The 23,119-nt window shown below is 60.5% G+C and overlaps 9 protein-coding genes across 9 annotated transcripts; 6 read left to right on the forward strand and 3 right to left on the reverse strand.

Moving 5' to 3' along the window:
- Positions 1-410: 410 nt before the first annotated feature.
- PAN0_001c0549 (LACT-domain-containing protein) lies at positions 411-2,915 on the forward strand (the record flags this gene model as incomplete). Its single annotated transcript, XM_014804164.1, has 1 exon — positions 411-2,915. The coding sequence occupies one exon, from the start codon at positions 411-413 to the stop codon at positions 2,913-2,915; it is 2,505 nt and encodes an 834-aa protein (XP_014659650.1).
- Positions 2,916-3,088: 173 nt separating this feature from the next.
- On the reverse strand, positions 3,089-4,966 carry PAN0_001d0550 (zinc knuckle domain-containing protein; the record flags this gene model as incomplete). Its single annotated transcript, XM_014804165.1, has 1 exon — positions 3,089-4,966. The coding sequence occupies one exon, from the start codon at positions 4,964-4,966 to the stop codon at positions 3,089-3,091; it is 1,878 nt and encodes a 625-aa protein (XP_014659651.1).
- Positions 4,967-6,034: 1,068 nt separating this feature from the next.
- PAN0_001c0551 (lish motif-containing protein) lies at positions 6,035-7,486 on the forward strand (the record flags this gene model as incomplete). The annotated part of the gene is made up of 3 exons (XM_014804166.1): positions 6,035-6,102; positions 6,434-6,629; positions 6,992-7,486. 3 exons carry the CDS (start codon positions 6,035-6,037, stop codon positions 7,484-7,486), a joined length of 759 nt encoding a protein of 252 aa, XP_014659652.1.
- Positions 7,487-7,768: 282 nt separating this feature from the next.
- Positions 7,769-8,869, reverse strand: PAN0_001d0552 (ARM repeat-containing protein; the record flags this gene model as incomplete). The annotated part of the gene is made up of 1 exon (XM_014804167.1): positions 7,769-8,869. The coding sequence occupies one exon, from the start codon at positions 8,867-8,869 to the stop codon at positions 7,769-7,771; it is 1,101 nt and encodes a 366-aa protein (XP_014659653.1).
- Positions 8,870-9,353: 484 nt separating this feature from the next.
- PAN0_001c0553 (mRNA turnover protein 4-like protein) lies at positions 9,354-10,286 on the forward strand (the record flags this gene model as incomplete). The annotated part of the gene is made up of 1 exon (XM_014804168.1): positions 9,354-10,286. One exon carries the CDS (start codon positions 9,354-9,356, stop codon positions 10,284-10,286), a length of 933 nt encoding a protein of 310 aa, XP_014659654.1.
- A 395-nt stretch (positions 10,287-10,681) lies between these two features.
- On the forward strand, positions 10,682-12,370 carry PAN0_001c0554 (uncharacterized protein; the record flags this gene model as incomplete). The annotated part of the gene is made up of 3 exons (XM_014804169.1): positions 10,682-10,697; positions 10,775-10,921; positions 11,187-12,370. The coding sequence occupies 3 exons, from the start codon at positions 10,682-10,684 to the stop codon at positions 12,368-12,370; spliced, it is 1,347 nt and encodes a 448-aa protein (XP_014659655.1).
- Positions 12,371-14,907: 2,537 nt separating this feature from the next.
- PAN0_001c0555 (uncharacterized protein) lies at positions 14,908-16,962 on the forward strand (the record flags this gene model as incomplete). The annotated part of the gene is made up of 4 exons (XM_014804170.1): positions 14,908-14,968; positions 15,246-15,488; positions 16,016-16,316; positions 16,470-16,962. The coding sequence occupies 4 exons, from the start codon at positions 14,908-14,910 to the stop codon at positions 16,960-16,962; spliced, it is 1,098 nt and encodes a 365-aa protein (XP_014659656.1).
- Positions 16,963-17,387: 425 nt separating this feature from the next.
- On the forward strand, positions 17,388-20,864 carry PAN0_001c0556 (uncharacterized protein; the record flags this gene model as incomplete). The annotated part of the gene is made up of 1 exon (XM_014804171.1): positions 17,388-20,864. One exon carries the CDS (start codon positions 17,388-17,390, stop codon positions 20,862-20,864), a length of 3,477 nt encoding a protein of 1,158 aa, XP_014659657.1.
- Positions 20,865-21,076: 212 nt separating this feature from the next.
- On the reverse strand, positions 21,077-22,354 carry PAN0_001d0557 (biotin synthase; the record flags this gene model as incomplete). Its single annotated transcript, XM_014804172.1, has 1 exon — positions 21,077-22,354. The coding sequence occupies one exon, from the start codon at positions 22,352-22,354 to the stop codon at positions 21,077-21,079; it is 1,278 nt and encodes a 425-aa protein (XP_014659658.1).
- Positions 22,355-23,119: the final 765 nt, after the last annotated feature.

Raw genomic sequence — 23,119 nt, forward strand, 5'->3', positions numbered from 1 at the left:
TGGGCGCAGCTAGGCCAGCGAGCGTGCGTGCGTGCGTGATCGCGCGTGAGGCGCGGGTCGTCTAGCGCTGGTGCGCGAACATGGGCAAAAGTATCGTAAGGAGTCGTAAGTGCCGTTGCGCGGCTGTGCCAGAGCCTGGGTATGGTGGTGATAAGGTGCGAGAAGATTGCGAAGGGGGCGACTGTTGGATGCCAGCAACCACGAGGCGAGCGCGTGTTTCCAAAGTGGACATGCGCAGACCCTGTCCGCCTCTGCGCCTGGCCTAGCGCGTCGAAAAAAGGTAGTCTGTTGTGACACGCCGGTCTAACATATTGGTGTATTCGCGAAATCCCGCCGGCTGAGCCGCATCTTTTTCCAATTTGATGCTAAATTTACCCATTCTTGGCAGGGCGGCTGCACGCGACGAGCCGATGTCAAAAGGCATTTTCGGCGGTACAATTTTCGGTTTCAGTGCGGTTTGGCAGCGCGTGAGTCGCATGATTTTGATTTTCAGCCGCTTTTCTCCTCCACTTTCGCGCGCCGCGTTCTCCTCACCCGTCCGATGCCGACTGCTTCCGCCCGCATCGGCTTATCCATGCCGCTCACCCCACCCGTCTTCTCCCTCTCCCACCATCATCCCCTCGTCCCCTCAGCGTTCGCCCTTTCTCTTTCCGCGCATTGTGCGCGCGTCCGACGCAGCCATGAACAACCGCAAACACAAGCGCGGCAACAACGCGCATGATGCCAATGCCAATGGCAACGGCAACGGCACAACCTCGGCTCATGAGCTCAACCGTGCATCCAACAACACGCGCAACTCGAGCGGCAGCGGCAGCGGCAGCGGCAGCGGCAGCGGCAGCGGCAGCGGCACCGTCACGCCTCCTCAGCAGATCATCTTAGAAAAGCGCAAACGCCCTTCGCTCAAGGGAAAACCAAGCTACAGCGTCACCGCTCCAGGCACTCCCTGGCACGAGCTCGACCTCTCCGAGATCCCCTTTTTGCAGCATGACCTGCACGACCTGCCCGTCAAGCGCGGCATCATGCGCTACCGCCGCCTTTTCTTCTTCTTTGGTGCCGCTCTCGGCGCAGTCATCGCCTTCCTCGCATCGAGAAACGTCCAGATGGCGCAGCACGTCCAGGCACTGCGCTCGCTCGTCGACGAATCCATCGATGGTCTAGGCATCGATTTCCCCTCCATCGACATTGGCATGCCCAAGGAGTTCGCAGACATGGGTGAGAACCTCTTTAGCAGATCCAGAGACTGGTTCAAGAACAAGGACTTTGGCGTCGGCCGCAGCCTCGGCGCACAGGGGTATACCGCCGACCATCCCGTCATCCTCATCCCCGGCATCGTCAGCACCGGCCTCGAAAGCTGGACCACCGACGAGCGCTCCGCAAGCTACTTCCGCAAGCGCCTCTGGGGCACCACCACCATGATGCGCACCATCGTCTTCGAGAAGGACATGTGGGTGCGTCATCTCTCGCTCGACCCCACCACCGGCATCGATCCACCCGGCATCCGCGTCCGCGCCGCAGAGGGCCTCGACGCCGCCAGCTTCTTCGCCGCGGGATACTGGATCTGGAGCAAGGTCATCGAGAACCTCGCCGTGCTCGGATACGACACCAACAACCTCTTCCTCGCCAGCTACGACTGGCGGCTCAGCTACTACAACCTCGAGGTGCGCGACCGCTTCTTCACGCGTCTCAAGCTCAAGATCGAGCAGAACAAGGCGCTGTACGGCAAGAAGACGGTCATTGTGGCGCATTCGATGGGCAGCTCCGTCTTCTTTTACTTTATGAAGTGGGCCGAGGCAGAGGGCGACTTCTTCGGCAACGGTGGGCCCAACTGGGTCGAGGAGCATATCGAGGCGTTTACCTCGATCGCAGGCACCTTCCTCGGTGTGCCCAAGGCCATGGCCGTCATGCTTTCGGGCGAGATGAGGGACACCGTCGAAGTGCCTCCCGCAGCCGCGTATCTGCTCGAAAAGTTCTTCAGCCGACGAGAGCGCGCCAAGCTCTTCCGCACCTGGGCGGGCGGCGCGAGCATGCTCATCAAGGGCGGCGAGGATATTTGGGGCAACTCCACCTGGGCGCCTGATGACGAAGAGGGTGCAGAAGATACGCACGGTCACATCTACAGCTTCCGAAAGCCCGGTACCGATCAGCACGACTTGGACGAGAACACGGTCAAGATCAACCTGACTGCTACCGAGGCGCACAACTTTATGCTGCAGCATGCGCCCAGCACGTTCCAGAAGATGCTCGAGACCAACTACTCGCACGGCATCGAGCGGGATGAGGCACAGCTGCAAGCCAACAATGCCGACCATACCAAGTGGAGCAATCCGCTGGAAGCACCGCTGCCGAATGCACCGAGCATGAAGCTATACTGCATCTATGGCGTGGGCAAGCCTACGGAGCGTTCCTACTGGTACCAGCAGGGCGAGTTTGTAACCGAGGCAGCGATTGGAGAGCAGATGGACGAACCGGGCTGTTTCAACCAGTCGTGTCCGGACGTATCGCGCACACCGGCACTCAACTTCCCCACCGCAAGGATGAGTTGGATCGACCATCATGTGCAAAAGGAAGATGCTCTGCCCAAGGTTCGTTCCGGCTGTAAGATGGGCGAGGGTGACGGGACCGTTTCGTTGCTGTCGCTGGGTGCAATGTGTTCAGAGGGCTGGAAGTACAAACAGTGGAATCCGGCCAACATCAGCGTGGTAACGCACGAGCTTAAACACGAACCAGAAGCAATGGATCTACGTGGTGGAGAATCGACGGGCGACCATGTGGATATCCTAGGCGCAAGAGGCGCAAACGAAGCCATCCTCAAAATCGCAGCTGGCAGAGGAAGCGAAGTCCAGAACCAGTTCTTCTCGGATATCGAAAAGTACGCCAGGAACGTCAAGTGGCTCGGAACACAGTCTGGACCCTAGATCATCCAAACACCACCATTCCTTTGCATCAGTCTCATAGCACATCCCTCTTAATATGTTTATACAAAGCCACCCCGGCAAACACGGACGAACAATTACTGAACACGGACTGCAAAATTCGATGGAGATGAATTTGGTGAGGCGTAAAAGTACAGCTTGATAGGAGGAATGGCTTATCGGTCGTTGGTTCGTGCCGACTTGGACGACTCGTTGCCGTTGCTGCCCACCTCGAGAAAGTCGGTGGGGCGATCGCGCTTGGTGGCGGTGGTGCGTGTGCGCGCCTGGTTGACGGGGTTGCGCATGTACGCCGAGTTGTCGTCCGCCGGTGCGCCGCGGTTGCCATGCGCCCCGTGCTGCTGACCCCACGTCGGCGCGCCCGCGTTCGACATGGCACCCATCCGCATCGACCCCATTTGGCCCCCTTGCCCCATCTGCCCCATCGGCATTTGCGGCATTTGCGGCATCTGCATGGGTGTGGCTTGCGACCCAGCTCCCGCCTGCTGCATCTGCTGCATGAACGCAAACTGCTGCATTTGGAGCTGCATCTGCAGCTGCATGCGCATCGGCGGCGGCAGCTGCGGGTTCTGCATCATCATCATGATCTGCTGCACCATCTGCGGATTGAACACCACACCGCCCGGCGCTCCCTGCCCCGCACTGCCAGCGTCGCCGTAACTGAGCTCTTGCTCGTTCTGCGATGCAGAGCGGTGCGCCTGCTCGTCCTTATCGTCGTGCCTGCCTCCAGGACTGCTGGTCTGCTGACGCGCTGCATCCGACGTGTCGCCTTTACTTTCCGACTTGTCGACACCGTCGCCAGCGTCGCCTTGCCCATCTCTGCGAGCCTCTTCTTCGAGCTCGCGCTCGCTCTGCTCGATGGTCTCGCGAATGTACTCCTTGACCTTCTTGCGCGTCTCTTCGTCCGGCTTGAGCTGCTCCAGGTCGGCGATGCGCTTGTCGCACTCGGCACACATGAATTCGTGCTCGAGCAGGTGCGTCTGGATGCACTCCTCGCAGTACTTGGTCTTGCAGCACGGCGTCACCACCGCCTCGCGCAGCAGCTTGGAGCACAGCGGACACGCCAGCGTCGTGTCCGTGGGCGGCGACTGGTACACATCCGACTGCGTCAGCGGCTTGGTGCGCACGCGGTTGCGGCGCCACGACTCCTGGTCGACGCGCGCCACCACGTAGGTGCCGTCGGCGGTCAGCATGACGCCCGCACGCTGGTCCTCTTCGGTGGGCTGCTCGACTGTCTTGAGCATGGACTTGGGGATGCCTGTGGTGCGCTTGAAGCGTGGGCGGTTGTCGTACTCTTTGTCGTCGTTGGTGGGACACTCTTGAATCCAGTGCCCTGGCTTGCCGCACCGGAAGCAGACGTAGCCGATCGGCGGTGGGCGGTCGGGCATGTGCTGTGGGCGTTGCGTGGTCATCGGACGGGGCGGACCTCCGCGGCGCACCTGGCCGGAGCGGTCGCGGTAGGTGGCGTGCGACATGCGTTCCTGGGTCTCGTCCCACTGCTCTGTGGTCGCCTGAAACATGGCGGCGATGCGATCAGCTTCATCGCCTGTGGCTGCTGCCTTTGGATCGAGGCCAGCGGCACTCGAGGACGGCCCGCCACTCGGTGGCTGCGCAGCGCTGGCATCCCTGCCGTCGAACCTCATTGTCATGGGCCCACGGTACGACTGCGAGCGAGCGTCGGTCGGCTTGACGCCCCCAGCGTTGGCTGTGCTCGAAAAGCGGCTGGCGCCTGTGGTGTCGGCAGCGCCATTGATGTCGGCCACGTAGTTCTGCGCAGTTCCGCGTCCGGGCTTCGACGGGGGAAGCCGACGCACGATGACCTGCGTGGATCGTGGCACGAGGAAATTGTCGTCCTTGTACTCGTCGTTTGTGTCGGCATTGTAGATGCCAAGGTCAAAGTCGGTTCCTCGGCCCATCTTGTTTTGGAGGATGATCTCGCGCTTGAGATCCCATACCGAGATTCCGGTGCCGTCGAAGGTGATGCGCGAAGGCTCCTTCTGCGACTTGAACTTGTAGTAGACGGATGCGGACGCCATCGTGTATCGCTGGATCCGTTGGAGACGATGTGGAAAGGCCCGAAGGGAGGCAAGTGGGTCCTAGACAGGAGCAGTGGCGCTCAGTCGGATGGCGGATTGGGCAAATGATCAAAAGCTGCTTCCGGAGCGTCAAAGAAATGGCGTGCGCCGCTCTTCAGCAACGACGAGCGAAAGAGCTTCACGGCTACTGCGTCGGGGCAAGTCAATCAGTGAAGGGACGAAAGGGATTGATCATTCACCAGCATCAACTTTCGAACGGCGGGGACGGCAACGGCTTACAAAGCTGCAGCCGAGAGGAAGCAGCGGGGAAGAGACAAGGGAACAGGGAGGGGGGAACAAGGGGGAACTGCGATCACTTTGAGCAGGGGTTCCAGATGCTGTGGGTGTCGTCCGACTGCCTGCCGATTGAACACCTGGAGACGCCTCGTTGGCAAAAGAGGCCCCTATTCACGGAGTTGAGTACAAGAGCAAGGTGGCGCTGCGGGGACGATCGTGAGGTGGTTGGCTGAGAGAATGTTGCAGCCGCGTTGATGGAGATGGTGGTTGATGGAGAAGCGCAGCGACGGTCGAGCCCACGCCCCAAGCTGCCTCCACACTGGCAGCTCAGAGGATTTGGGACAAGCTGAGCTTGGACCCGCGTGATCGAACTGCGCCAGTGCCAGCCCGCAGTCCAGCAGCAGACCCGCACGCTCGATTTACGGCCGGAAAGTCGGCGCGGTGAAATGAGAGAGGCAAAGTGCAAGTTGCAGCTGGTCGTGACCTCAACCAGCCAATCACGCTCCCTMCCTCCTCCATCTCTGCTGCTACACCGGCAGCCCCAAACTCCTGCGCTGCCACATCGCTGCAGCCTGCCTCGACCATCGCTCGTTGGACGCCGCCTCGAAAATTTTCCATTCCCGCCCTCGCATCGGCAACCTTGGCTCCCACCGCCGCCCGTTCTCCTTTCACTACGACCACCACCATCCCCAGGCGGCCCTCGCGCCTGGTTCCGGGTCGACGACCTTTCTCCCTCAAGCTCCCCATCACATCGGTCGTGGTTGACGGACCATACCGCTCGCTCTTATCGCCATGTCCAAAGCACCGCTCAAGAAGTCCGAGTGGGAGAGGCAACTCTCGGTCATCAATGTCGCCAAAGAGTAAGTGGCATTGATGCTTTCGACATCGGAACTCTCGACCGGCAGCGCCTCTGCCATCGTCCGGCGGCAACGCGACTCGACGCGCTCATTTGCGCCGCACACGTACTCGCCTCGCTCGACTCGAATGATGAGACTTGACGCAAAGTGGGAATCTCTCCTACATCTGATGAGGAAAACCATTTTACTTATGCCCACTGATCCATCGAGCGGGGTGCAACGTGTCGACGCAGAGACCGGCGTCAGGAGTGCTGCCGCGAGCGACTGGCAGATCATCTTCTGTCTCCTCCCGTCAGGAATCCTCGTGCTGACACTCGACCTTTGATCACGACAGGGATCTCAACCGGCTCGTCATGGACTATCTCGTCATCGAGGGCTACAAGGATGCCGCCGACTGCTTCAGCAGGGAGAGCGGCCTCAAGCCCTTTGTCGACTCGGAAAGCATCCTCAACCGCATGATCATCCGAGGAGCCATCCAGCGCGGCGACATTGACGACGCCATCGGTCGCGTCAACGAGCTCGATCCAGAGGTAAGTTGACCACGCCGCCAAAATGACACCGCAGCAGGGTGACCGGCAGCCGAACACGACCATCGAGAGCATTGAGCACCGAGCACCGAGCACCGAGCACACCGAGGCGCGCGCGTGCACCCTCGTCCGAATGATGACAATCTTTTATTCATGCACCACGCTTAGCAACGGGCTCCAGTGGGAGTCTATGTGCGGATAACGTTACACCAATTAACAACCAATCTGACTCGCTCTCGTGCATGCCTCGAGATGCTTCTCGGCGGCCAAGCGTCGGAGGCTGCCTGCTGCTGGCGTCCCGGTCGGATTTCCTGGCTTCTTCAGCCATGCTGACATGCTTCTGCCTTCCGCTCTTTGCAACGCAGATTCTGGACAACAATCCGCTGCTCTTCTTCCACCTGCAACAGCAGCGTCTCATCGAGCTCATCCGTGCTGGCCTGGTCAACGAGGCGCTTGCCTTTGCTGCCGAGGAGCTTGCACCGCGCGGCGAAGAGCATCCGGACCTGCTACCGGAGCTCGAGCGCACCATGGCGCTGCTGGCATTCGACGTGCCCAAAGCCGCCGGCATGGCTGCCACTGGCCCGCTCGCCGCGCCCGTGCATGTCGCAGAGCTGCTATCGCCGAGCCAGCGTCTCAAGACCGCCGGCGAGCTCAATGCGGCCATCCTCGCATCCCAGAGCCAGGGCCGAGAGCCCAAGCTGCCCCAGCTGATCAAGATGCTCAAGTACACCGAGGAGCTCATGGGTCCCACGGGCCCGGGCAAGTGGGAGTTCCCGCATCTCGACCTTGAAGGCGCACTCGGCATCGGCAGCGCCAACGACGCGCACACTGCCCAGCCTGAGTCGACGCTTGCTGTGTAAATCGTCCCGCCACTTTGTTGCAAAATCCAGATACCCCGTCGCTATTTGTTTCGCACTGTACTTGTACCTTCTGCCATTTCCGTTCGTCTATCCTGCAATCGTACGCATTCTCTGCCGCATTCACTCACGCAATTCTCAACTCACGCTTGCCGTCTGTCCCTTGTCGAGTTGTAGAGCAAGGACGTTTGGAAACGTGCGAGTGTGGTATTGTACAGAGTGGGAACAGTTGAGAAGACGAAGGAAAGATCTAAGATGCAAACAGAGTAGAACGGGGGGGCAAGATTAGGCGGATGCGGTGGTTTCGATGCGGTGGAACTGGGTGGGGTCGTTGTTGTATGCAAGTTCGTCGAGGGCGACCACGCAGCTCTCGCGCACCACACGGGGGGCTCCCACATCGTTGGCCCACTTCTTGAGCGTGTCCATTACGAGCGTAAAGTCGGCATTCTTGGCATCCGAGTCCTCCTGACCTTCCTCTACGATGCCACCAAGGGCCTCTGCGGCCTCGTGGCGCACCATCTCGTGCTCGTTGGCATCATTGAGAACCTCGACCATGCTCGGGATGGAAGCAGGGTGGCAGAGCTCGCCGAACACAAAGCAGATCTCGTGACGGAAGAGTGCCGATCCGTCCTTGAGACCCTGAGCGAGTGCAAGCACAGCTTGGACGGCGCCCTCGCCGCCAGCGTGCGCGACGTTCCTGAGCGCAAACATGGCACGGTAGCGCTCGAACAGCGAGAGCTTGGTATCGAGCAGAGTGTCGCGGAAAAGTGGCACCTGCGAGGCGTCGTACTGGACGCCGTTGGCCTGTGCCTGGGCTGCCTCCTTGCTAGCTGCGGGCGTCATGGCCGGAGCAGGATCGATGGGCTTGAACGCCGACTCGACGCCGCCGAGTCCGCTCTGCTCTTCCGCCTGCTTGGCCTGCGCCTTGGCCTGCTTGAGCGCCTTGCCCTCGGCCGAGTTGTCAAAGTTGATCTTGGAGATGGCCAGCTCGCACGTCTCGCGCACGCTGACGTCGGCATCGGTAAGATACTCCTGGAGCACAGGCAGCACGCTCGGGTCGGAGATGGCTCCCATGGCTTCGGCGGCCTCGTGGCGGACCATGGCGTCCTGGCTCTTGTCCTGGAGCACGCGCTTGAGCGTGGGGAGCGCACGCACGTCCTCGAGCTGGCCGAGCACGTACGCGAGCTCATGCTTGAGCAGCGCCGAGTCGTCCGAGAATGCTGCCGAGATGATCGCGATGGCGCGCTGCATGTGCTCGTCCGAGGTGGCCGCCAGGCCCTTGATGGTGAAGAGCGAGCGGAAGCGCTGGTCGAGCGACGCAGCGCCCGAAAAGTCGCACAGGCTCTTCTCGAGCGAGTCCATGTTGCTTGTAGCGACGGCAGCCATCTTTGCTGAAGTGTTAGCGCGCGACGATGATGGCGACGGCGTGGTGTGGAGAGAAGAGAGAGGGGTGTCCGTTGACCTGCTGTAAGTGCTTCGTGCAGCTGCGCCTTCGACCTAATCAGATGCACCTCCCACTGCTCCTCTGCTGCCTCCAAACTTTAACGGCCGTGCCTTTCTTCCAAAAAAACTTGGCTGGGACGAGAAGCCTAAAATGCACTCGGTCACGTAAGCGTTGGTCAGACGTGCCTCTGCACGAAAAAAAAGAGGTTCAGGGTCGTTGCGAAGAATTTGCTTCGAAATTTTGCTGGCCGGCTGTGTGTGCCACCTGCTGCAGCCTCCTTTTTTTGTGGAATGGAAGTTGCTGTGGAGAGCCGGCTCTGCGGCTGCTGCTCGCACCCTTGACACCTCCTTCAACTGTGCGCTAGGAGCCGTCACCTTCTCGAACACCACCCGGCCGACCCACAGACACACTCACACATCTTTCAACATGCCCCGTGCCAAGCGAGCCAAGGTCGTGTCCCTCACGAGGACCGACAAGAAGACCAAGGAGGACAAGGCGAACCTCATCGACAAGGTGCGCGATGCAGCCCAGGAGTACCCTTACGTGTGGATCCTCGGCCACCACTCGATGCGCAACAACTATCTCAAGGAGGTGCGTGACCTCTGGAAGGGCTCCAAGATCTTCTTTGGCAAGCTCAAGGTGCTTGCGCTCGCACTCGGCATGACCGAGGAGGAAGAAGTTAGGACCGGCATTAGCGGCATCAGCCAGCGTCTGTCGGGCGACGTGGGTCTGCTCTTCACCGACAGCCCGCCCGCCGAGGTGATGGACTGGTTCAAGGACTACCAGCGCGTCGACTTTGCTCGCGGCGGCTCCAAGGCCACCGAGACCATCGAGCTGCCCGAGGGCGCGGTCATGGCGCGCTCCAACCCACCAGACACGCTCCCGCACCCCGTCGAGCCGCAGCTCAGGCAACTCGGCATGCCCACCGAGCTGAGGCGCGGCATCCCCACCTTGCTCCAGAACTACGTCGTGTGCAAGGAGGGCCAAACACTCACCTCCAACCAGGCACAGATCCTCAAGCACATCCTCGTCCATATGGCCCAGTTCCGCCTCATCCCGCTCGCCTACTGGAGCGCCGCCGACGCCGAGGAGAACAAGGGCGAGAATGGCGTGCACCTCATCGAGCTCTCGGAGCGCGACCAGGAGCTCGTCGGCAAGCAGGCCGGTAAGCTGCGTGCTCCCAGCGACAACGGCTGGTCCAGAGACCGCAAGAGCAACGGCGCCGCCAAGAAGACCGCCGACAGCGCCGACGACGACGAGGACGACGAGGAGATGGCGGAGGAGGACGACGAGGATGACGACAGCCAGGACGCAGAGGACGCAGTGACAAAAGACATGATGATGCCGCCGGGCCTCTAGATGCCATCAGCTAGCTCTCTCCTTCTCAGCATCCCCAATCCGCTTTCTGTCTCGCGCATTTTGACTCGATCCCGTGTACTTTCATACGTCTCGTTCCTTGCTCTTTAAAGTCGACGTGATACCATTGCATCGCTTTGGCTGCGCGTTTGTGCCGCTTCTTGACCTTTGGACACCTTGAGGCCACTGCATCGAACTCCCGATCTCCGATGGATCGGGATTGACAAGGGTCGCTCGCACCGAGGCGGCTCCACATTCGTGAGCTTGAGGGTGAAAGGACTCGGACGCATCGCAGCTGGGATCGAACGTCGTGAAGCAGGGTGCGCTCGTATCGCGGACTTGACGATCTCTACCCCCTTGCCTTCCCGAACAAGCCGCTTCGAGGCGCTGTGAAACAGATGCGCCCAAAGCTGCGTTGACGGCGCCAAGCGATCAAGTCGGTTTTTTCGGACACGCGCCCTCCACATGTCATTCCTGTCAACCCGCTGCAGTGTGTTGCGACCAACACGGAGCGACCAACATCAACACCTTTGCGCACTTCCGCAACGCATCTGGACTGCACTACGAGAGGCTGCCACCAAGTGCTAGCTCGTACCACCAGCCAACCCCGCGGGGGACTTCGCCCATCAAACCTGGTTGTATCGAATCGAATCAAGGGGCAGTTTGGGTGGCCGCGGAAACCCCGCTTGCTATCGTCCAGGTATCGGCCTGCAGTGAATTCCGGCAATCATCATACACTCCGCTGACAGGGTCATGAGACCAATGCAAAAGCCTCACGAGCAACTGCGCACGTCCTGACCGGAAGAACAAACGCATTGCGCCATCGTCTGAAAGTCGCCGCGACACTGCGGATCGGACGCACATTCACATCGAACACCCGCCGCTGATGCACACCGGACCAAGTCGCGGATCCCCTCGAGCGTGGCAACGGATGGATGGGGGCACACGGCGGCGGACAACACGTGCGTCTCGGCGAGGACGAGCGTATGCGGAATCCGACCACGCAAGCAGCTTGCGGTGGACGTAGTCGGCCGACTCGCCTCGAGGCGCTGCCACCGGAGCTGCTCCTATACCTTTCGAGATTTCTCGATCTGGCGAGCGTGATTGTGCTGAGCACAGCAACTTGCCGTAACCTACGTGCGATCTTTGGCCAGTTCGACCGCGAGCTGCTGTACCTGGAGCCGGGGCATCGTCTCTGTCTCGCCGAGTGGAGAGAAGCTGCCGCCCAATTGCAAAATCACGGGTTGTCGACACAGTCACCCGCCGACTCCAGCACGCCACCGTCTGCGATCGACCAAACGGCAAAGCCAAAGACGACTTTGGACGTGGCTCGGGTGGCGCACGAGCTCACACGGGACGAGAGCCTGATTGATCTAGACCTGCTCAAGGCGGTGCTGGATTTTCTCTCACGCCGTTGCACCTCGGAAGTATCTCAGCATATCCGAGTGGATGCGGTGATGCGGTCAAGGTCGGCCAGCGGGAATGCGGGTGCAAACAAAATCCGGACTCTTCATCTCAGCGGCTGGCATGGCATTGCAGGTGCGTTTCTGATCCAGCAGCTGCACGTGCAGCCGGCGCTGCGCAGCGTGTGTACGGTTGTCAAGACCGAGCGTGCCGACTCGCGCATATGGAAGCAGGTGGCAGCCGACGACCCGACGCTCGTGCCGCCCTCGTTTTGGCCATCGACCCAGTCGGATCCGCAGCAAGACGGTGAAAGTGGCAAGCCGGGCTTTTCACGGTGCACGAGCACGCAGATCATCGTGCGCGTCGGTCGCCGCCTCCCGCGCCGCGATGGCCAGGCTTATCTGCGCGGAGAAGGCCTCCAGATGGGCTACGAAGGCTACTGCATCGAGCTCAACTCGCCCAAACAGCTGTCAGTGCCCCCAAGCGACGGACCATTGAAATCGTCGCGTCCGGCGATACCGCTAAGCCCGGATGAAGCAGCATCGGAGGCCGATCGATTGCACGTCGTTCTGCAGGGCCGCGAAGATACAGACGCAACCCTGGGTGGATGGACGCACAACGAGCAGCTCTGGATGCGCAGCATCGTCACCTGCAACCACTGCAAGGCACCCATCCGATTCTAGCCCCCCTTCCTTGCCGTGCATTTCCGGCTGCACGGCTTGGAACTCCCGACGGATGACGTTCTGCGGTCTATGCTGAGCCTGTGCTGACGGAGTTGCATTGGGCATGGAGCGTTTCTCTTGGAGAGGCAGTCTCGATGGCGTGCTGCGCTGCATGATTCCAGGAAGATGGGCCGTGGCCCAGCGCTCACTCGGTGTGGCGTAGGGCCGAGCCTTGTCGCCTTGCTCGTCAGGGTTCGGATGCATCGAGAGCCCCGACCGACGTGCATCGGAATTGGCGCAACTCAGCCTGCGTTTGTGCCTCGGCCTCTTGGCAATCGGATGCGGCACCCTCGCCAGAACACGCAGTGTGGCGCCGGTCCGATCGTCCGGTTCGTCTTTCAGATCGTGCGTCCCACGCTAGGCTACGATCGGCCTGCGCTTGGCGAGATCATATCATGGCAACGTAGAGTCACCAAGAATGTCCAGCCGAGACGGGTTTTTACGTTCAAACTGCGCAGCTGCGTTTCGCCAAGGTTTGCCGGATCCAAACTAGCTGCGTTCAATGCATCGGTGACAAGCGCGTGCAGCCTAGGAACGCAGTTCGGCTGCGGAATCAAGGCGTCTTTCTCGCCGGATGGCGCACGGTATCACGTCGCTACGCGTTGTGTCATCTTTCAATTCCGCCAGTACAGCTGAGGCATCCAATTCTAGGTCAAGCCGACGAGCAATTGGGCCGAGTAAGGCTCTGCAGTTCGATATTGCATCGGAGTCAGCTTTGTGGTAGGCATTGCTGGAGAAGCATGTCTAAATATAACCCCGTGCAGCAGGGTTCTTGGTTCGAGACTCGAGGTGGCGCTAATCAAAACGCCTTTACTGCCGAAACGACATGCACAATCGGCGAAATCTCCAGAGCTGTTCCTCGTTTGTGGATCCAGGAGACGACGACCAGAAATGCATTCTGCAGGGTCGAGTGGGTCGTGTGATGGGGGTGGACGGCATGATGCCGGACGAAGGCTGCACGTGGACGCGACCAAGCAACGAGTCTGGGCATTCGGCACGTTTAGCGAGATAGCAGAAGCGAACGTCCATCCGGGACGAGCTATGCTATCGAACGGAAGATCGTCCCGGAAAGCATGTCCGGCGCCCTGCTTTGAGGCACATGCTCTGAGACACAGTCGGCGGCTGACGTCGGTCACTTTGCGTAAACGTCAAGGCCAATCCGCCATCGTTGGCCCGTAACTTACTCTTCCCCCACTTCGCCCGCGGATAATAAAATTGGAGAAAAAAAGAGAATGAAAAAAGAACGCCCAAAAATCATTGTCGACCAAAGCGAGGGCGTCACTTGAGTCTTGATGGGGGCTGGTTCGCCAAGCCATGGATTTGGGCTTTTGGACCAGCCGAGATCTGTCTCACCAGCAGTACCAAGGGTCTGCGATGCTTACTGGTGCCAACACCAGTGGAATCGGCAGAGGTGCATGACGGGGTTCTCCGATTCGGCCGCATGAGTTCGGTCGTATCTTTGGGCCAAACATTCGTGCATTCGTGCATTCGTGCATTCGTGCACTCGTGCAGGAACGGGTGTGTACTCGGTCCCGAGCATTAGGCTCGGATATGCCTCGGCCTCGGAGATAGCGGGGGCGTGTCGAGCTTGTTTGTTCTGCACCGCTGCACCGCTGCGTGTGTGAGGATATTGAAATAGCTGTGTTTCGTATGCATGCACACGGATCTATCCAAGCGTCGGCAGCATGACGTGGGGAGCCTTGTCCGAAATCCGAAGAGTCTCAGATGCACAGTGGTCGTCCATGCTTCCCACGCCAGTCGGATCGAGGAGGAGCAATGGTTGGATTTCACAAACAAACGCACCTTTGACTCAACAAACCAGTCGAATGCAGTGCTCCACCAGCCGGGGGTTGACTCAACGCCTCGGCTTGCTTTCTTCCGTGCCGCTGCGGATATTTTAGACAGAGTCACCGCCGCTGCTGCTGCTGGTGCCAAGATGCAGGGTGCACGGCGCCATGATGGTGGTGCACAATTGAAGCTTGCCTGCATCCGAACTCCAAGTGCTAAGCGAGACACCCCGCGCAGCGCCGGCAACGGGTCTGGAACGCCATCCTGCCCCGAATCGCAAATTCAAACCCTTCCGATCCCACACTAGCAACGCAGTACATCCGGATGGCTTCCTGCCTGCCCACCGACTTTTCCTGTTCTACGCCGTCATCCCGGACAGCCGTTGTTCATCCTGCGCCCCGGCTGTACGGCCTTCTTTTTTCCGTGGCATGCGTCGACGTCCCACTGCACTGCTCCGTGCTGCAGACAGGGGAGCCGCCCAACCCCTTGCGCCGCCTGCTCTGGCTCCGACGGTCGGGGATAAGCGTCGTGATGGATGGGTGCATGTGCCATCAGCAGTCAATGGTCATGCTCGTGCTCGTGCTCGACTCGGCAAAGGGGCATGCTGCAGAGACACATGGTCTCTCATTTAGTGGAAGCGGTGCCTTTCAACGATGCAGATTGCAGCCACGATGTAGCTGTCCATCTTGCGTCTCGGCATGGCGTGAAGAATGGATCGAGATCAGAGAGCCAGCGAATCTGACGCCGTGGAAGAGCAAATCGACATGGAAGGTACGCCTGGAGGCTGGGTCGAGTGCCGGCCAATTCTGAATTTTGCACTGCACTGCACTGCATGACGTGGGCCGACTGCCAGCGGTGGAGCGTGACAGAGGGCGCGGCGGCATCGGTGTATTCGGCGAGAAGGAGGCGTGACGAGTCTCGGAAATATTTCTTTTTGTTGGAATTTGTTGGAAATTGGGCATTTTCACGAGTGCGCGTCTGCGTCGTTGGGGCGGGACCCGCCTTCCACCCTGGCTGAAAAGCGCAGACGAGTTCTGTTCAAGGTTAGGCAGCGCCCTGCCACGGCTCAAATCGCCTCCACCACCTTGGCGCAGCGAGCGTGTGAAATGGAACTCGTTCCGAGACACGCTCGTGTGGATCGGCATGGATCCGCGGAGGCAGCCCAGCCCCGCTGCACTGTGCCGCCTTGCCGCATCGGATGCGCCGCTCCATGCTCAGCAAACTAAGGCACATCGCAGCACATCGCAGCACTGTGCATTGCGGCAGATTGCCGGTCAGATGTCACCACATTGTCAGCATTGACAATTGCACGAGCAGCAACACGGCATTTCCGACAGGAGGCTGCGAATGCGAACGCGAATGCGAAGGCGTGCGCAGGAGCGTGAGAACAGGCATGCGCGATCAACAGCAGTCATCGTTTGTGGGGATGCATTCAAGGTCTCGACACCTGGCAAAACGGTCGCGACCCACTTCGGTAATGCGGCCCAGCTGCACCGACATCAGGACGCTCATAGCGCCCCACGAAGCACACCCAGCGGCCCAATCGTTCGTTTGGCGCAAAGTCGGCCGCTTCCAAACCCGAGTACAGCTGCTGAACCCTGTCATTTTTATTTTTATTTTATTTTGTTGTTTCTTTTTTTTTTTTTGGCTTTGTCTCGCGCCGGCAAATTTCCCCACGCTGGGAGGCTGTCGACGCATTCACGCACTCGACCCTGCCAGACGGACCTCACCGCGCCCCATCAAAGCATTCCTCTCGTCGCTGTCGTCGCTGTCACCGGAGCACACCTTGAGCATCGCCTTCTTCCTACACCCATGTAGCTTTCCGCTTCCCGGGTCCAACACGCCTCCTCTTCCCCTTCCACCCCTCTCACCGCTCACCACCCTCGACACTCACATCTCGATGGCCTCGTCGCACTAAGATCCGTGCCGCCTCGCACCCAAGCTTGGCGGTTTCCACCCTGCATCGCTCTCTCCTGATCAACCGTCAAATCTGGGCCCAACCCTCTCACAACATCCCCTCGATCTGGCATCCTGCAGCTTCGAGCTTCACTGGCACAGCGTCTGCCGTTCGGGCTTGCGACATCATTGCATCCACATCGCACCGCCAAAACCTGCACCGGTCCGCGCCAGTCCACGCCTCTTGCCTCCTCATCCTTCGTGTCCACTTGTGCCGAGCAAGCCGACGTCTCACCCAAGTCCGTCCAAGGCTCCGCTTGACCCTGCGCCACCTCTGATAGCCCTATTCTCCCGGACCGCTCTCAGCACAAGACAGCGCAAGAGCAAGCGCACCGCTCTCGAACCTGAACCTCGACGCCCTGCAGGCTGTAGGTCCCGTGAGCATTCCGTGCACCCATCTCTCTTTGCACGCCTGCTCCACCACCGACATCTCGATCCTGTGCTCTAGTCGCCACGCCTTGATCTGCCGCAACCGAGACGCCCCGCCATCCTCGTCACCCGGTCCAGCCTTTCGCTTAGCAGCCTTGTTGCATCCATTGCCATTCCTGGGTTCCGTTGAGCCCAGCTCTTATTCGCCGAAGCTGTCTTCAGTGGCTCCCTCTCTCGATCGTCGACCCCCAAAGCCAGCGTCGGCACTAGCCCCGAGGGCGAGTCTGCATCTCGGCCATATCTGCCTTGTCTCGGTCGGATCTGCAAAGCTGCCCGTTGTTCAACAACACCCCAACTCTCGAGATCATCGACGTTATCGCACCAAACGTCAATCTCGCTCCATCTTCTCCAAAGCTTCCCACGCTTCACTGTATCTCTAGTCCACGCACTCACAAGCCCAACGCCGGACTCCTCAGCTCCTGCGCCTCGACATTACATCCGTCTCGCACATTAAGCTTTGCTGCACCTCCCGCCACAGTCCTCCGCCTTCACCACGGATCCTATTCCGGCCTCGGCTTTGCCTATAAAACCGTCCCGCCCCACACTTCATCAACCGGCTTCTCCTCAACTCACAACCTTGTCCACAGTCCTGCACTCCGGCGTTCGCCCCTTTCAGTCACAATCGCATCGCCTTTGCTCCGACGCCGTCGTCCTCCCACCATCCATTCGCTTCAAAGCCTCATTCCACCTCAAGCTCTGTTCATCGTCTTTGCATTGGCCGTCCTTCCGCACGACTCAAGTCCTGCGCCTCAACTAGCTCGACACTCAGAAACAAGCCGATTCAAAGACTTCAATGCTGTCTAGCATGCCCTTCGGCCGACAACAGGACGTTCGACAAGATTTGAACGATCCGCGAAGACACTCGCTCCCGGATTTGTCCCTTTCTGCTCAATTGCTCCAAGCTCAGCAGCTCTACGCCGCAGCCCACTCGTCGTCGCTCGCCATGGACCCAGCCGCTAGCCGCGTAACTGCAAGTCCTTCGGGCGATCCGCGCGGAGGCTTTGCCCAATTTCTCGAAGCAAACTCGCCTTATTCTTCCCTCGGCAGTGACAGTCCGCCGCAACACAGCGGTCTGCCGCAGTACGCGGGGACCCATGCTCAGCCTCAGCACGGCGCCCTTCCTCAAGCACAGTCGCCGCATCCTCACGCGCCGATGAACTCCCAGGCGCTACCTGAAGCATCGATCTGGACATCAAATCAGAACGATCCGGCGTCTTTTGCTCGCGCACACGCAACGATGACCGCCAATGGCTTGCCCGGCATCGACTTGCCAACGGGCCCTTCCTCGTCTGCCGGCCTGTTTGCTTCACAGCCCTTTACTTTCACTCCACCCTCCGGCTCCGCCGAGTCCTCTCGTGATGCCCAGAACTACTATGCGCATTACCTGGACGACTCGACGTTCGGCCGCAACGCGGGTCCCGCCGACAACACCTCGATCCATCCTTTGATGCATTCGATCAACAGTCACAGCGATCAGGAAGCGTTGTTCGCCTTCGCTTCGGCCATGCAGGCCTCTTCCTTGCCCATCCCCGCCTCGAGCTCCACAGACGCTGACAACATGACCTCTAGCTCGCCCGAGTCGGAAAGCGCCGATGCGCAGTCCAGCGACAAGAAAAAGTCGGCGCGTCGCCAGGGCGTCACCTGCGACCAGTGCCGCGCAAAGCACCTTCGCTGTGATCTCGACGATCGTCGCAGCGAGGCAGCGCGCAGCGCATCTCCAGAGACAGCAGAGACGGCGCTTCTCGAAATGCAGAGGAGTAACAGCACCGGGACAGCGGTGCACCACATTCGATGCACCCGTTGTGACGAGAAAGGCTTCGTCTGCACCAAGACCTATGCCCCTCCTTCGCGCAGATACCCACGCCCCAGCCGTTCAGGCAAGCGCATCGAGCAAGCCCGCATGCTGCACGGCGCCGACGACACCTCCGCCGCTCGACCTACTGTGGAGCGCATCAATGCATCCTCGATTCTCATCCGTGCTCTCACCGAGCTCCGCGGAGCCGAAGTGCGCATCACCGACCGCGTCATGGCAGGTTCGCTGTCGCTGCAGCTTCTCAACTGCTTCTTTGCTGTCTGCCACATGCAAGCTCCCGTGATCGACTTTGGCCACTTTACCAAGACCTTCAACTTGGCCAACGGCGATCCTCGCAAGATGTCCATCATGTCCAACGGTGGCTCCGAGGCCGAGGGTCTCCCGTCCTGCATTCCGCAAACCGCCGGCCTTACTTCCACCGTGTGGCCCAACTCCAGGGACAGCAAGATCAGCACCCCAGGCACCACCGAGACTCTGCTCGCCGTGCTGCATGCCTGGGCTGCGCACTACACCGACGCGCCCATCGCGTTTGGTCCCGACTTTAAGGATCTTGACACAGTGCGACTTCTCGAGGTGGATGACAACGGCGCCGTCCAGCCCGCCTCGTCGCTAGGCCTCGGACCGGACAGTGCCAAGGCGGGCATCAAGCGGCCCAAACGCAAGCAGGGAGTTGCTTGCGACACCTGTCGTCTGCGCAGAGTGCGATGCGACGTCACCGAGAGGCCAGAGGGCATGGGATGCAGCCGATGCGAGGACAAGCGCATCAAGTGCACTGACACCTACATCCAGACCAAGCGCGCCAAGCTGGCTGCCAAAGGAGGCAAGGCAAGCAAGGCTGACGATCCGGCCGAAGACGCTCCTCCCTCCGCCGATGCTTCTGCGGGCGACGCGAACCGGATCAGCCCGCGCTCGTGGATCACGGCGCGCAGCGAAGGTCTGAAGCGACTCTACCGACCGGGCGACGTCGAGCACAACCTGCGTCGCGGCAAGGCGCGCAAGCCGTTCTGCCATGCTCTGCTCAACCACGCGCTCTCGCTGGTGCACAAGTACGACATTGTCAAGAAGCCCAGCGTCGAAGGAGTCCAAATCCTGTGCCTCATCGCACCTCTGCTCGACAATGTCGACGGTGTCCAGGCCCACTTCTTTGCAGACACCGCTTGCGACCATGCCGAGAAGCTGGGCATGACGACCAAGCTGGTGGTCGACGAGACCGACCGCCATGCAGTCGAGCACATGCTCAGCACGATGCAGTCGCACCGCATCTTCCTCACCACCTGGTGTCGAGACTCGATCACCTCGGGACTCAACCGTCGCAAGGCGTTCCTGAAGACGGACCGGGCGATCGAGGTGGTTGGCCAGGCGTCGTTCCGCGGCACTGCGGTGCCCGTCGAAAACTCGCGCAAGGGCGAGGTGGTGCTCTCTGGCGAGATGGGTCTTACCTTTGTCATCATGACCATGGTGCAGATCGGCGCTCTGTCGCGGTTCATGGCGACGCACATTGATCCGTCGGATGGCTTCAAGCCGTCGATCCCCTCGTGGCAGCGTCCCGCCGGCTCTTCCATGGCACCCGTGCCGCGCTCGGCGCGCTTTGCGGCAAGACCGTCGCTGGCGGAGCTGCGCAAGCTGGAACGCGCATGTACTGCCGTGTGGAACAGCCTCGACTCGCTCATGCTCTTCTTTGACCGCTGTGCGTCCAAGGCGTGGTCGACGATGGACAACCTGCAGCCGTTCCGTCCATTGGGATGGGTGGTGAGCACCAAGCTCTGCGGCTCGCTGCTGTACCTTGCGCTCTTCCGCGCGCTGGGTGAGCGCCACCGCGCCAACGCCGCGTTCATGGCGACGCTCAGCCACTCGCTTGGCGGCCAGAGCGCGGTGTCGGAAGAAGACAAGACAGTGGCCGCCTCGCTCAAGGCGCTGTTCGACAAGAGCATGCAGCGAGCCATCGTGTCGTGCCGCAAGACGGCGCGTCTGGTGCGCATCCTTCTGCCTCTGGGCATCTTGCAGACCGGTGGGCCGTTGATGACGCAGCTTTTCCCCGTCGCCCAGTTCCTCGCCAAGATCCCGAGCGTCTCGGACGAGCAGGTGGCGAGCAGGATGAATGGGCGCTCGCATTCGGCGGACGCATCGAGCTCGGACGCTTCGCCGTCGACGTTTGTCGATCCACAGGCGCTGCAAAGGCAGGACTCTGAAGATTCCTCTGCCGAGCGCCCGAGGTCCGCACAAGGCGCCCAGCCAGGCACAACGCCTCGCGCGTCGCCGCAGGGCTCGAGTCCCAGCTCGCACGTCGAGGTGCTTCGTCAGCTGGAAGAGATGCACCAGATCAACCTCGGCCCTTACACGCACAGCTCCAAGAAGATCGAGGTCGACGCACTCGTCGAAGGCCTCTCGCAGCTGGGCTATGCGTGGGACACCATGGACCGCGAAATCGCCGTCATCCAGGACTTGCTCCGCTCCGCCAACATCAATTGAACGTTCCTCCTCCTTCTCCTTCTCTCATACACGAACCATCTCATCTCGACTTCACTCACGTTTCGCGTTCCGGTCTGTAGTCTACCTTCCTTGCTAATACGTACGCTGCGTTCAACACCACCTCGAGCCACAGCCTCACAATCACAAGTGGGTTCCACTGCAACGAGCCTTGTTGTGGCGTTGCATTCTTTTGTGTCTACGAGTTTGAGAAACTAGGCGCTCTGGAAGGCTTGGCTGGCCTGAGCCTTTGCGCGGCGCTCTTCCGCGGCAGCAGCGTCGACAGCGGGCTTGTGGGGAGCCATGGTCTTGTCCTCGAAGCTCTCCATGCCACGCAGGCCCCATCGGGCAAGCATGGACTTGTCGTCATCCCACGACGAGGTAGGGGTGGTGAGCATGCGCTCGCCCGTGAAGATGGCGTTGGCACCCGCCAGGAAGGCCATGGCCTGTTCGGACTCGGTGAAGAGGTGACGACCTGCGGCAAGACGGATGATGGAACCGGGCAGGACGATGCGTGCGGTTGCGACCGTGCGCAGCATGTCCTGGAACGAGATGGGCTTGTTGTTCTCCATGGGCGTACCGGGGATGGCGACGAGCGCATTCACCGGGAAGCTCTCGGGATGCTCGGGAAGCGTGCCCATCTCCCAGATGAGACCGACGCGGTCCTCGTGCTCCTCGCCCAGACCCAGAATACCGCCGGAGCAGACCGAGATGCCCGCCTCACGCACGTTGGCGATGGTGCCGATGCGGTCGTCGTAGCTGCGCGTGGTGACGACCTTGCCGTAGTACTCGCGCGAGGTGTCGAGGTTGTGGTTGTAGGCGGTGAGGCCGGCCTCCTTGAGCTGCTTGGCCTGCTCGGGCGAGAGCATGCCGAGGGTGGTGCAGACCTCCATGCCCATGCCGCGGATCTCGCGCACCATGTCGAGGATGCGGTTGAAGCCGCGCTTGCGACCGCCGACCTCTCTCCAGGCGGCACCCATGCAGAAGCGCGTGCTGCCGTTGGCCTTGGCCTTGCGCGCCTCGGTGAGCACCGTCTCGAGATCCTCGAGCTTGGAGGCGCCGGAGGGCGTCTCGTACTTGCTCGACTGGGAGCAGTAGCCGCAGTCCTCGGAGCAGCCGCCCTCCTTGATGTTCATGAGCGTGCAGAGCTGGACGCGGTTGACGGGGTGGTGCATGCGGTGGACGTTGGCGGAGCGGAAGACGAGCTCGAGAAGCGGCGAGTCGTAGATCTTCTGAACCTCGCTTCGCGACCAGTTGTGGCGGATGTCACCCTCCTTGGCTGCGGGCGCCGCACCCAGGGCCGAGGCCGAAGACGAGGCAATACCGTGGGCAGCGGGGTCCGCAGGGTCCACAGCCGTGGCTCGTCCACGTCGCGAAGCGGGAGTGGGCGTCGATCGAAGCATGGGCTGGGCACACTGGCGGGCCGAGGCGGCAGCCAGGCCCGCGAGCGGACGGCCGAGCTGGCTCGAGGCTGTCTGTCGGAGGAGCGACATGATGTGAAGATACGATGAGTGGAGAGGAGAGCGTCGAGGTAGGAAGGAAAGTTTAAGGAAAGCCAGTCCGCCTCGACTCGACCAACGAGCGGTTGGCCCGATAGATATCCGGGCCAGGGCTGATCTTGCAGCGACTGCAGCTGCCGGCTGTATCGGTCGGCGGCGCGACTTCGAAGAAAAGGCAAGATCTTTGGCTGGCCCCAGCGCGAGGGTTGAGTTGGTCTGAGCTTTGCGCTGAAGCTGCTGCTGGCCTGAGCCCCACGGCCCCCAACTCGAGCGTGTCAAAGCGAGCTTTTTGGACGATTTCACGTTTCGTTTCCCCCCCATTCCAATCCGGCTAACCTGCCGCAGACCTACCGCGAGAAAAGCCCCGCGTCACGCGGATTTCAAACCAACTTCTCGCCTCTCTCTGATTCGCATAGCCAGGGTCCGTTATCTAGATCGACGGCCACACCAGCCTGCCCATTTCTATCGATGCGCATCGACTTTGTAGCTACAGTTCAGAAAGCATGTATCGAGAGTCCCACCTCCAATCTGCGCTCATCGATGTGTCATACCGGCAATGGCTACAAAGCGCCACAGACATGTTCAAGGCAGTGTAACTCGTATGGGCTGAAGGAGCGAGGGGAGGGTCTGCAGCGGCGCAAGAGGCTTCGGCTTTGATGGGGCTGCGCGCTCAGCTGCACCCTCCCCAATTGGATTCCAAGGCGAGCCATCCAGCAGCTCTGTCGCGCCCCAACATCTCTACTGGAAAATGGCGAAAAC

This window comes from Moesziomyces antarcticus (genome assembly GCF_000747765.1).
Source record: "Moesziomyces antarcticus DNA, scaffold: scaffold_v10001, strain JCM 10317, whole genome shotgun sequence".
NCBI lineage: Eukaryota > Fungi > Basidiomycota > Ustilaginomycetes > Ustilaginales > Ustilaginaceae > Moesziomyces > Moesziomyces antarcticus.